The sequence below is a fragment of the Eublepharis macularius genome, chromosome 2, assembly GCF_028583425.1.
Source record: "Eublepharis macularius isolate TG4126 chromosome 2, MPM_Emac_v1.0, whole genome shotgun sequence".
Taxonomy (NCBI): domain Eukaryota; kingdom Metazoa; phylum Chordata; class Lepidosauria; order Squamata; family Eublepharidae; genus Eublepharis; species Eublepharis macularius.
The window spans coordinates 135174348-135188251 of record NC_072791.1 but is presented as its reverse complement, the minus strand read 5'-3'; the positions used below and the strand labels follow the sequence as shown (position 1 = coordinate 135188251).

At 39.4% G+C, this 13904-nt stretch overlaps 1 protein-coding gene across 1 annotated transcript in view; it reads left to right on the top strand.

Annotated features, from left to right (window-relative positions):
- The window catches only part of BRSK2 (BR serine/threonine kinase 2), a 612383-nt gene that overhangs the window by 545058 nt on the left and 53421 nt on the right, over window positions 1–13904 (top strand). Inside the window, exons 13-15 of the mRNA XM_054972235.1 lie at window positions 1065–1125; window positions 5868–6075; window positions 10405–10453. Coding sequence (XP_054828210.1) covers window positions 1065–1125; window positions 5868–6075; window positions 10405–10453 — 318 coding nt within the window. The remainder of the gene's footprint in view (window positions 1–1064; window positions 1126–5867; window positions 6076–10404; window positions 10454–13904) is intronic.

The following is a 13904-nucleotide window of genomic DNA, read 5'->3' as shown; positions in this document are numbered from 1 at the left end:
TCTTTACACTGATGATTGCATCTGCACATTAGAGAGGCATTGTGAAAAAAGGGACAATGAGAGCTATATTTGCAGTGCTAGAAACTGGAGAGTTTCAAATGTAGAGATATATTTTTATCAGCAATGGATTATATATGTGTACAGAGATACATATACTATACATACAGAATTACAATTATATTTTATAGTATAGATGCATGAACTAACACACAAATCAATGTGGTCATATACACATAAACATTTAATATTTTGCAGACATTTATATATTTAATATATAGATTCCAGACAAATTCCAGAAAGGTAGCTATGATTGTATGTATCAGCAACAGCACAAGGAGTCTTCTGGCACCTTAGGCACTTTAGGATGTAATCCTAAACACATTTACTAAGGAATAAGTCCTATTGAACTAAGTGGAATTTACTTCTGAGTGTACATGCTTAAGAGTGCACTGTATCAAATTTATTGTGGCATTAACTCCCACGGATTAGAATGAGGACCAATATGTCGCAGTAAATCTGTTAAATCTCTAAAATGCTACAAGTCTTTTTAGATTAAGTCTAAAGTCTATATTGTCTATTACTTGTTGAATGGGTTTGTCTCCATTGTTGTCACTTCTGTTTAAAGATGGTGGCTGTTTCCAAACAGTGTTCCTCCTTCTCTAAAGGAATGACTCAGTACTACCTCTCAGTGGAGGGATATGGGAACTCAAGCAAAGACTCAAAAGGATTGCTAGCAATGCAGTGTGTACTTTGCTGCCTTTGCTAGTAAAACACCTTTACAAGAAGCTTGCTGGGGGACCAAATTGCATAAAATTGCAGATATATAAAGGAAAACCTTTGACCTGAAAGAGAAAGAGAGAGACTAATGAACAAAAGATGGGATGTTCAATAGTGTATTTTTCCACATATGCTTTCTGCATAACATATGCTAAGTCTACAGGAGATTTCCCAGTTGAAATATGAACAGCAAATTTATACAGAGATTAAATATTGTGGTGATTGGTGCTGTATATTTAATTGACTAGAGTTTCTCAGGGCATTCTCTTCCTCTTGTGTTCTCTCAGGTCTCGTTCAATCAGTGGAGCTTCATCTGGCCTGTCTACCAGTCCTCTCAGCAGCCCAAGGGTAAGTTGGATTATTTGGGGGTCTTAATTGTAATCTTCTGGTGAATTTAGTGACTTTCTAATACTTCTTTCCATGGTTTGAGAGGTGTTTATTTTGTCAGCCAAATATGTGGTTCAGGGAGATTAAATTTGTGAAAGTTGATATAGGGTCTCCCTATATGCTACTAACATCTAAAGAATCATTGTAGCTTAACATGACAGCAACATGTAAAATATATAAAACCCTGTTGGAGAGTTTCATGTGATGAGAAGAACTCTGCTGCTTACTAAAAAAACATGGTGAGGCATTGAGCCATACAAACTGGAGCTAGTTTTGGACAGAAAAGCACAGCTTAACATTGCTAGAAAAACAATGACTTCTAGTCAGCATAGAAATCATGCAGAGTTGGACTATGATGCTCCATTGTGGAAACAGAAATTACTAGGGTAAAAGAATCATGCAGGAAGAGTAAGGATTTTTGCCGATTGTGTGATCAATTCTTGGGGTGGAGAGACAGGATTTCTTCTCCTTCTCCCATTGACAAGCAATTAACAGGTCTTTACTTCAGTTTTAGTAAGTCATCAAACAACATAACCCCTTCCCCTTTTTCTTAAAATGTAGTAGTTTGTCTAAACAAAGTCTTACATAAATACCAAGAGTCACAGACATCTCCCTGCTTTTAGGACACATTGGACCCTCGCATATAGGTAATTAGAAGTAATGGGTTGACCATCTTTCTGACTCCACTATTTCTCAGAAGTCAAAGTGTAAGAGCTGTGAAGAGTAAACATGATATTGTAATTTACCCCCTGCCCATAATTACACTTCTACAGCACTTACAGTGCAATCCTATGTAGAGTTATTCCAGTCTAAGCCCATTGACTTCAATGAACTTAAACTGGAGTAACTGCATAAGATTGTACTGTTTGTGTCAAACAATGCTTTGGAACATCTCCTGTTTGAAGATTTTTTTAACAGTCATTCCTTTTTTTCTCATTGTATAAGTTATTTCTTAGCCACCTGCCCCCAAAACAGCTCAAGGCAGTCAATATAAAGCAAAAAAAAACCCCCACCTAATTAAAAATTAACAAAACAGCAGCTGTAAAACCAATCATAAAACAACCCAAACTATCATTCAATAAAATAATAACAAAAGTATCAGTGAACCAAAGCAATCACGGAACTCTGTGAATTCTAGACAGTTGCATAATTAATTTTCCATGCAGTTTTTGTCCTGGAAATTTTTCTCAGCCTTGTATATTTGGTTCCCAGGAACAATCTTTTTGGTCATAGTTGGCGTATGTAAGATCAAGACCCACAGACAGAATTTGCAAGATCTGCTGCGTAGTAATACTAATTTATAATTATTATTTAGGAGCAATAGTGTTCAATCAACTAAAGTAAATCAAGACACTGTGGAGTGGAAAAACTCTCCAATGACCATGACTGGGCAAATATGCGATTGAAGGAAAAGTGAAGTTATTTAAAACAAAAACAAAAAAAATCTGTGGTGTTGCATCCTAATTCCTTTGAAGGAAATAGCAAAACACCCATTGATTTAAATAGAAATAGATTGTACTCTGTAAATATTTAACTAGGTAATGATAACTAATTAGGGGAGAAATAAGTAGCATTTTTACCATTCCAGGATGAGTTCTTTCTATTTCTGATTCTCTTAAGTAGTCCTTAAAAATGTTATTATATTAGGATATGAATTTGGCTTTTCTCTTAACGATTCCAAGAAAAAAACCCAATCACACTACTTTGGAATTGGAATCAAAATGACCCCAACCTAAAAACCCCAAAATGGAAACCTGATAGCTCTCTCAATCATGGCATTGGCTGCTAAGAAAAAAATCAAGCCTCAAGAATAACTTTCTTCAGCAATAAAGGATAAAGAAGAGTAAAATCTGGAATCAGGGTCAAAAATATCCCTCATTGAAAACATCAAATCCTTACAGAAATGTAAATGGGGTAAAAGTGACCCCACCACTTTTAAAGCACAAGATTGTTTATTTTAAAGAAAGCAATCATTTTTAACTGTTATAATACAGAAACTGTGTAACTTGCCCACCATGTGTTATTTGCCTGCTGTTGTTGCCATGTGCAACTTGCTCACAGATGCCACCGTGTGTGACTTACCCACCGTTGCTCCCATGTGAGTTTCCCACCACTGCCACCATGTGCGAGTTGCCTGCATTTGCCACCATGGGCAACTTGCCTGCAGTTGCCACCATGGGCATCTTGCCCACATTTGCCACCATGTGTGACTTGCTCACAGTTGCCACCATGGGCAAATTGCCCGCCATTGCCACCATGTGTGACTTGCTTCTACTATATATACACAACAATTCAGGTTACAAAAAGTGATTTCCTTAGGGGTCATAATGACCTCCAATTTCAAAGGTAGTGTAAACCCCCAAAGCCAAAAGTGTGATATTTTTGCACAACAAATATCTATGGATATAAATTATGGAGAGAAATGTTTTCACTATTTGCTCCACCTTCCTGTAAAATTGATATAATAGGTGTTGGTTCATGTATTAATATATGGAAACAGTGCTAAAATCATTTGTCAATAATTGTTGGGGTCACTAGATCTCCAATTTACAATTATGCAAAGTACTTTAACTTTCAAGCCAACTCTATTGGGGGCCAGAATGACCCCCTTTACACTTTTTGATGAACCTCAAACTTAAAAAATAAAGGCAGTATGGAGGGAATAGAGGGACTTCAGGGCATTGCAGTTCATTGGGGAGAAAGCATAACAGGAATTGGGTGTCTGTAGAAAGTTTTAAATGGGTAAACCAATTTTTTTCAATGACTTCTGGGGTCAAAATAAACCCCGTTTCTTTGGGAGGGTATTCATTTTACTATTATATATAATTTTTATAATACAAAATAAAAAATATTAAATAAAATCAAAATTTTGCATAGTTCTATGTAATCTCTTTTCTATAAATGTGTAAAAATAAATTGCAGGGCAGTATATGTTGCAAACACATTTGTGATTCTTCTAATGGACTTGCACTTTTTACAATGAAGACTAACTACAATTTTATTACAATATCTTTCTAATCTATGACGCCTTTAAGAACATGAAAGAAAGCTGTTTATGAGATAGTTATTGTTGTGTATGTGTGTTTGGCTTCTACTGCAGTCTATTTCTTGGAATGCTCTTGTAATTAATTGTGCAACTTCCATTTTTAAAAAATATATATATAATACTTTTTTCCCCCTTCAGATATGGTAAATTATGAATTGTTTATTTTCTTCCTTTTTGAAACTGACTTCACTGAATAATCATAGGATTCAGTCATAAAATGGGATTGTGTGGTTATTACTAAAAGGCAAATGGTGATTAATTGGTTTTGGGAGACAACCCTCTGTGATTTGGGGGGGAACAACAGTCTGATTATCTATCTTAATAGATACCAAACTTATTTTGGTGATCCTTTGGAATTCACTCTGAAACCCCAAGCCCCGTTGTTCTATGCTCTCCTGAGATTTACATTCTATGGTAGCCAGAGAAAACAGAGTCCCTGTGGATGGAAGGCCAGGGAAAGAAGGGGGATGAAGTGATAGAGCCCTGCCCCCATCTTCTGTCTCATGCATACACATGCACACCACATTGCTGATGCCTCTGGCACTTAGAGACAGAGGGAGATCTGATGTATGTACTAAGTTGTGTGCCTCTACCATCACTTGCTGCACACATTATTTTGATCAACCTTTCCCTGCTGTGTTTGATTGTGGTGAACATTTTGAGCTGGGAGAGGGCAAGCTCAGCCTACATGCTTACATGTTGGTTTTTCACTGTGGCTTGAATGGTACTTCCTTCCCCTTCCTCACTTCCCTTTAGCCTTGTTCTTCTCTCTCTGTGAGACAGTCAGAACAACTCAGGGGTATGGCGTTTTTTCTCTCACTCTTGCAGCTTACCCCCTGCCCTCGCCTACCCTATTATTTTAATTTTGTTTTCCTTCGTGTTACTTTTTGCTCTGTGGTTTTTGTTTTTTGCTGATACATGGTTGGTTAATACGATGAAGCTTGTGACAAAACTGTTGTTCTCACTACCACCACTGCTGCTGTTGTTGATTATGCTGCGTTCCCAGCTAACTGCATGTTTTTTGTTTTTGTTTGTTTGTTTTTCTTTTGTTTGTTTTTTGTTTCTTTGCAAACCCCTAACCCCACCTCCTTCACCCTCACCACCATAACTTGTACCTCCTTGTGATGTGGCACACAACTGCAACTCAAATGGGCTTTATTTCTCCATTTTACCCACTTTGTGTGTATGTGTGTGTGTGCGTGCGTGTTTTGCTGTTCTTGATGTGCATGCTCTATGTATGTGTACCTAATAGCCTATCAGAAAATTTTTCATCCCCCCTCAGACCCCTGACCTCCCTTTCTCCCCCCGACCTCAAGTGTCCTTGGACACAGATGCTTGTAGGAATGCTTCCAGGCCTGGACATGTTCTCCAACCAAAGCCAGCACTTCAACCCAATCCAAAGACACAGACTTTACCATCCAAGAGCAAATTGGCTGAGAAACCACTACAATCGACTAAATCCAATCCACTTCCCTCTAGCAATGCTATTGTCCCTCCTTCCCAAAACACCCCTGCACAGAACACTCAGATCCGCCCACCTGCTCCTGGGGTGAGCCCACAGCTGGCCGTTCCTACGGTGCACGCCAACCCTTTGTCTCCTGTTAGATTGCTCCCTTCTAGTACTGACCCAAGCACCAAATCTATCCCCATCATACAGGTCACCCCTCACCCCTCTCCAAGGGGCAGTCCCCTCCCTACCCCCAAGGGGACACCTGTCCATACGCCAAAGGAGAGCCCAGCAGGCACACCCAACCCTACACCACCATCCAGTCCCAGCATTGGAGGAATGCCTTGGAGAACACGGCTCAACTCGATCAAAAACAGCTTCCTGGGATCTCCTCGCTTCCATCGGAGGAAATTGCAAGGTATATCTATTCTGGAAACATAGAAATTTAAATTTGGACAGGTGGCAATATATGATAGTGTATGGTATAAATAGCAAACATTGATAGTACAGGAAGGATGTTGATAACATTGCCATATTTGATCTTTATCACCTTACTGTCCAAATGGGTATGAATGGAGATTGAAGCACAGAGTAAGACTGCTTACTGTCCAAGCAGTCTTACTCTGTGCTTCAATCTCCATTCATACCCATTTCCCATTTTTTCTAGCCCTATCAGCCTTAGCCTTGCACAACAAGTAAGATGTATTAGGCTTTTATTATCCAAAATGCTGTTGTTAGGCCTTCATAAGGAAACATGTCTTCAATTGTACATTATTTAGTTCCCAGTATGCTACCTGAAGAATAAAGTGGCAAGCCAGAAGTATCAGCTTTCATTTTAAGATTAAAAATGCTGTGTAGAGGTTAGAGATGAGCACGAACAGCAATACGAACAAAAAAAAGCCACGAACAGCCCAATCTGCTGTTTGCGAACAAGCTGTTTGTGAGGCCCCATTCTAAACGAACAGGTGGTCGTTGCAAGCCTCGTTTGTTGCTGTTCGTCAAGCCAGACAGTCTGGCACCTGCAATCAATTCTCTTGGCAACTTAGGCAGGGATTGTCTGAACTCTGTCTGAACTCCTGCTGTTGCCCTGGAAACCCCAATCTAAACCCAATTTAGCTTGATAGGCAGGTCTTCCTTTCAAGTGTGGAGCTCTAAATTTATTACAACAAGGGAGTAAAGAGCAGGGGGGAGGGGGGCTCCCAGCTCTGACTTTGCAGACAGTGGAGAGGGAGAGACAGTTGCTGTTGGCATTTTGATAGAGAGAGTGCATTGGAGCTTGAATTTTCTTTGTGTGTGGTGCAGTAGGGATCTACCCCTTCAAGTTCAAGGGCTGCTGTCAGTCTCTGGGGCCAAGCTATTATTTATTATTGGTACCTTTCCTGGTGCCTGCTCAGGTCAGGTTTCTGGAAGTGGTGCAGTAGGGATCTTGACTTGGATGATGGCTGGAGGAGAGCCTGCTGGTCCCCACGAACAGTCAACCACGAACATATTCATGAACAGGGCCATGTTCATGGTTGTTTGTGAGTCCCTGTTCATGGATGGCAATCAACAACGAACATCATGTTCGTTTTTTTTCTGTTTATGCCCATCTCTAGTAGAGGTTGCTGCAACAACTGCTCTCTCCATGCTGTAACGTCCACTCATGGCTTTGGTACTTGTACCTCAGTTCTGTCCAGCAGATAGCCCTCTCTTTTGTCCTGAACATGCTCTGCATAAGCCACAGCCCCAGTTTTCTGTAAATATGAGATGCTGTGTTATGTGAAATTAGGATGAGAACACCTATCTTCAATATATTTTCTATCCTTGCTGATTCCAAACAAGGGTTTTTTTTTTCCTGTGGTGTTCATGTTGCTGGTGCACTTGCAGTAGAGATTCTCCATGGTAGAGGGTAATCTAGTTTTGTTAGCCATGGTTTCCCTTTCACACAAGACACATAATGCAATCCCCCCACCCCATTTATCATACTGCCATCATGATTCTCTACACACCCTTTTTATTTTTTGGTGCATGCGTGGATGGCCCTGCTCAAGAATAGCACAAATTTTACACTTTTTTAAAAAAAAAATACACATTTACATTGCACTTTTTCAGAATGATGCAATACACGAATCCTTTGGCAGTGCTAATTGCTGGAAGATACTGGGTGTCCCACTGCAGTCATCTACACTAAATAGATTAATTGGGCTCCTACTGGTTGAGAAAAGGGGAGAAAGCTCTTCAGGAGCTTTTCAAATGCTGACTGAGAGAACAGAGAAAAACACTTGCCACTTGTATTGCCCTGATGCAGTAACAGTGGTACAGCATGACCTGATTCCCACCCCCCACCCCCAATATATTTTTTTTAATCACAGTTTGGTTGGTGTCAGCAATGACACCAAGGCAGTTCACTGTGAAAATACAGCAAAAGAGTTCAAAAGAAGCATTTCTTTTAATGCAAACACAAGGTGTGCTTTCCCTTCTGGGCGCACGAAAAAGATCATCCCAGCAATACCATGCTGAGAAAATTTGGGGGGGAGGGGTGTTTGAAAAGTGATTTTAGTGGGAAAACAGGCTTTTCACAATTTGTGCAGGAATGGAGGATGATGAAACAAAACAAAAGGAGCACAACTATAGTTGTTGAAATGAAGAATTCCTCCAAATGGAATCAGCTCTGAATGCATTTTTATCAAACAAATAATTGATGCTTTCAGGTTTACTTGAGACATGGGTTTTGGAAAGATAGGCAAATGCTTAGGAAAATTGGGCTGTATCAAATTATTTCTTAGGAGAACCTTTGTATACATAGGGCTTAAAAATTACATGAATAGTATTTCCAGATGTAAGCAAGATGTAAGCTACCAATGGGCTATTGCTAGGAAAGAAAATGGCATGGCAAGGATGCATGAAAATGACCATTAAAGGCTGGAATATCAATTATAGAGGAGACATTTTGGTGACACTGTCTTTGTTGCAGAGCATTTCTTTCAAGGCTGTTTCCACACATAGGTGCCTATCTGCAGTTCGCAGTGTGCCTTGGTTCAGTTTTACATCAGCCGTGTAACCAAACAGTACCCTACCAAGTTTCAAAATCCAAAATATGGACTGGAAATGTTACTAGTATGGACACTTTGCTGGATATAGCAACCCATGGTGTTGGCATTCAATGATCGTGTTGTATTTTGTTCTTTCTTTCTGGGATATAAAATGATAGAATGTGCAGGAATGTCGGGGACCATCCTTTGCCTCAAGGTAGAGACACCTATCTGAAGCCCTTTAGAAGGCAAGCCTCGGGAAAATGAATATAGACAGACCAACAAACAGAAAACGAGTCCTGCAAGTGTCATGGCGTGATCAAGAAGGATCAGAGAGTTGGGCCCATTTGTGGAGCAATGCAAAGTATAGCTCCAAATTTATATTATGCAAATGGGCTTTTTAGCATCACAGTTTTTCCTAGCTCAGGATGTACAATGTGGCCTCATGGGCATTAGTCTCAGTTCAATCAAGATAGATGGTCTTCATCGCTAGCAAACTGCCTGTATGCAGTTTGCATGTTCATGATCAAAGTCTTTGCATTTTCATTATGAAGCATGTTAACGGAAAAGTTTCATCTCTGACAAGCACATAAAGCTGTCATATGACAGCTTGCACCAGTTGTTAAAACTTCTTCCACTTTGTCTCCTTATTTTTGTAATTAATATGGTAGGACAATAGTAATCTAGATTCACATACCACATAAAGTACTTTAGGACCCCCTTTTTCCACCACCAATCTTGGTAAGTGATGAAGAAGCAGATTAAATAAGTCAATTGGGTTGTGTGCAAGGAGCTGTCCACATTGAACAGATGTGCCAGCTCCCCAACATGAGAGAGCTGCCTGTGTACAACTTTAGATGACACTATTATCCAAGGCACAGTTACCATTTTATGTATGTATGTTTCAATACAGCTTGCACTAGTCAAACATAAATACATTACTGAATGCCACTGGAAATTCCCACCACTCCTAATTCAAGGCAGGTTTAATCATGAAAGGAGAAATTTTCAGAGTTCATCATTCCATCACATTTGTACCTTAGTTACTGTTATACGGAAGACTTAATGTCCTGAATTTTAAGAAAGAAGGGGGAAATGCACCTTTTCAGATAATTTGAATAACCAAAGTATCATGGTCTAGGATATGGATTTCCAGCATGATGCCTGTGGGTGCCATGGCTCCTGGCAACACCTTTCCTGGTGCCTTCCCAAGTGTTTTTAGAAGGTGGGCAAGGCGAGGTATGCCTTTTGCCCAGTATGGCTTCTGATTGGCTATTGGAGATCTGATTGTGCAGATTTTTTAAAAGTTGCTTCTGTAGTAGTTGCCACCATAGCACAAGGATCTTCACTATGTGACTGAAGGTAAGCTGTGTATATACAAGAAAATACTTTAACTAATATGTTCATTTAAAAGGCATCCTATTAAACAGAGCTTCAGTCTGAAATGTTGAAGAGTGACTTTTAGAGATATGCATGATCTCACCTCCTGACATTTTGTGTATGGTTCCACCTCCTGTGACAGCCATTTTTTGGTTGCACCTACCACCCTGTGTCAGAATTGCAAAGGTGCCCACAGGCTCAAAAAAGCTAGGGACCCCTGGACTAGGTGGGACCAAATTGTGGGGGGGGGTCATAAAATGTCCTTATTTTACTGACTTAGAAACAGGAAAAGATGTTTTTATTTAAGCAATATTTCCTTTACTTTCTTCTTCCCCTTTGTATGTGTGTATGTACAGTACCTACACCAGAAGAGATGTCAAATTTAACTCCAGAATCTTCCCCAGAGTAAGTAATTCAGTATATTAGTCATATCACCACCAATTTGATTCTTGTGTCTATGACAATACAGTTAGCATAGGGCAAAATGCTGCATGCCTTGAATTCCTAACATAATAGGCTATATACCCTAGAATATATTATGCTACAAATATGTAACAGAAATAGCTGATGTACACCAATACAGATGCTGCTAGGTCAAGGAAAACATTTAACTACAGTAGTCTGAAGAAGCAAGTGAGGTCACTTGTCCATCTGATAAAAGTGAAAAAAATACTTTTTTATGCCAAATGAGTTAGACCTTATGGATAAAAATTAAATTTATTCACTGAGCCAACCCAATGCAAAAAATGGATCAGTAAGTTCAGCACATTTCATCCCCAGCAACCTGTGTTCTTCATACTGTAATGAAAATGTGTTGCATTCTGAATCTTGAACATATCTCTATGAAGAAAAGATGCTCAAGTTATGGTATTAAAGCCCAGTTTCTAAGTAAATTAACTGCCATGGGAGTTGACTAAATAGACAGTAAGCTTAGCTTCTTTGGAATCTTTGTCGAGAAATTGCCTAGTGGGATGAGTCCATGCTGTTAAGGGTAATCTGATGTTGAGTCAAAAGCAGCTAAAGAAGTTCGGAAAGAGTTTCTGCTTGCCATTGCATATCTGATAGCATAAGAAAGTACAGAAGTTATTTAATAAAGTTAGTTTCAACATAACATAACACCCAATATCCATTAAATATGCCTTTTTGGGTACAGCTTGTTCTGGTACATCCAATGGCCCCTGTAGTCTTCCCTGGCTACTGAGATCATTTAGCATTTGATAAATAATCATCATCATGATGATTTTGGACCAAGAAAAGGATCTGATGAGACAGCGTGAGACAGTCCTAGACACTTTCCAAACCATGATGCTTTGCATTGTTAGAAAAAATCCTGGGCATTCTGCCACTGATGCAACAGCAACAAAGGGTGATGGAAGGTACTAGATAATCGAAGCGGCGGGTGATTTACAATGCCATCTTAAGTACAGTTATACCCTTCTAAGTCCATTGTGCCCTGACCTGGATGGTCCAGGTGAACCCAATCTCCTCTGATCTCAGAAGTTAAGCAGGATCAGCTCTGGCTAATACCAATTCCTTCAAATATTGTCAAGTGGCATTGTAAATTTCTTTATTTTTTTAAAAAATAACCTTTCCCTTGTCTTTCCTTCACTTCTTCCTTTTCTGTTTCTATCCTCTGTGAATTTACTGCCTTTCTCTGCTCCTTATTCTCCCTTTAAGAAGCACTTTGTGGAGGTAAAGCCAGCCTTAGTAGGCAGTTTAGATGCAAGTCAAGGCCTCAGGCCCTTTCCCCCTTTCCAAGGTAATTGCTGAATTAATGAGTTCAACTGGATGGCACCCTGCAGTAAACATAATAAAAGTTGTAAAAAATAATGAACTGCATTTTTATTTCAACCATTGAGGCCTTTATGCTCTGTGACCACTTTGGAGGGGGGTGGGGTTGGCCTTAGAAACAAGATGTCTTGATTGCAGAAGAACAGTTACTGGCCCTGTGATTCAAATGTTACATAAATATATTGCCTTTCTCTGCTACTGCATCTTTTAATGACTCTAATTCATTTAACAGTTCTGATGACTGGATAATTTACCTTGACATGTCTAGGTAATGTGTATCATTTTACTTGTGGAAAAACCCTAGATAATTTAAATAAAATTGATACGCCTATACCCCCTTCTGGTGTAAAGCAGCAGGACTCCATCTGCTTTTAAAATTTACCTGTATATATAAAACCATTCAGATTACAGAGATATGTATCTTGAACAGACATCAAGGCTCTTCCATCCCAAACATTTTCATACTGAATCTTCTGGCAATGTCTGGTTACCATCCCCTGTATCAACTATTACCATGGCACTAGTGTTATAGCCTAATTGTTTATGCTCCAGTCCTGCTAAATCACCTCACATCAGCAGCTGGATCAGGAACTGCAGGTGTGAATCTGATGTGCGTCCTGTTTTTCAGCAGACTACGCATGTGACAGTGCCATACTAAGCAGAGTTAATAAAAAAGCCTGACAAAATCCTTTAGTCCAAAATCCTTTTGTCCAACTTCAGCATATAAGGGATGTATAGTTTATGTTTTTAGTTTGTCAGAGCAAGTACCATCTTCTTATATTGCAATACGGTGACACCTAAGGACCAGAAGACTGAATACTTACATTTTTCTTCACATTTAAAAAACTACTGATGTATTTTTGTAATACTAATATCTGCTGTTTTGGAGTGAATTCTCACATACTGTATTCTCTGTTCTAATAATATTGGAATGGATATTTTCTTCAAAACACTACTGCAAGAGATAATTCAGGCTGCAAACTCGAGCACAGTTTGGGCTGCTTAACTCCTACAGTGTCGTTTAAACAGCCTAAAGGTATACAGATATGCAGCCACAAGGAGGAAAAAATGACTGAGATAACTGCCTATAAACTAGTAAAAACATCACAGGTACAGTTGCTTATCTGAATTTGTTGTCTTGAAGTTTTGATTTGCTATCATCCTCCACAAATCTGACATTAAAAAAAACTTTGCACAATGTGTGCCAGAAGATGGAGTTATGCTGATTTACAGCAAGTCCTCAATTCAACAAAGTCCTAAATCATGTGATTCATGTTGAATTGATAAAATCAGGCTGTGTCTAACTGTGCAGTAGGGTTCTTCCGTTAGAATCTAGCCCATAGGGGCCTATAGAAACCCCGTGTAGAAGCTAGAGCCTCCAATAGAAATTAAATTTATGTAATATTTTCTGAAAGTGTGTTTAGCAAACAGTGACACCATTCTGTTTAATTCCATGATGTGGCTTAAAATAAAAGGGAATGTTTATCTTTGTATACAAAATTATATAGGATTATATATATATTATTTGTATCTTTTGAAGCACCTTTCATAAGAGGAAGCCAGCTGCTTCTGCTGTATTTCTGAAAGCCATGTTTATTCGCCTCTTCCCCTTTGGGGATATCTTGTAAGGTTGTTCTGTGCTAGAGATGAGCACAAACAGCAATACGAACAAAAAAAAAAAGCCACGAACAGCCCAATCTGCTGTTCGCAAATAAGCTGTTTGTGAGGCCCCATTCTAAACAAACAGGTAGTCGTTGCAAGCCTCGTTCGTTGCTGTTCATCTTGCTGTTCGTCAAGCCATACAGTCCACCTTATGATTCATCACATCAGTGCAGAGGTGCTGAGGCAAGCAGAATTGCATTCCCCAGGCACCCCCCCCACACACACACACTATGCCCCTCTTTATAGCAGAATGCCATCTCTGGGTTTGAGGGAGGAAAAAATGCTGCTTAAAAGTTTTTCTGAATGGTGATGCTGTGAAGGGGCAAAGAGCCATTGTCACTTAAAGCCCTTTAATTGGTCTTAAAAAGGCAGCTCCTTTGCAGCCAAGCAGCAGCAGCACCAC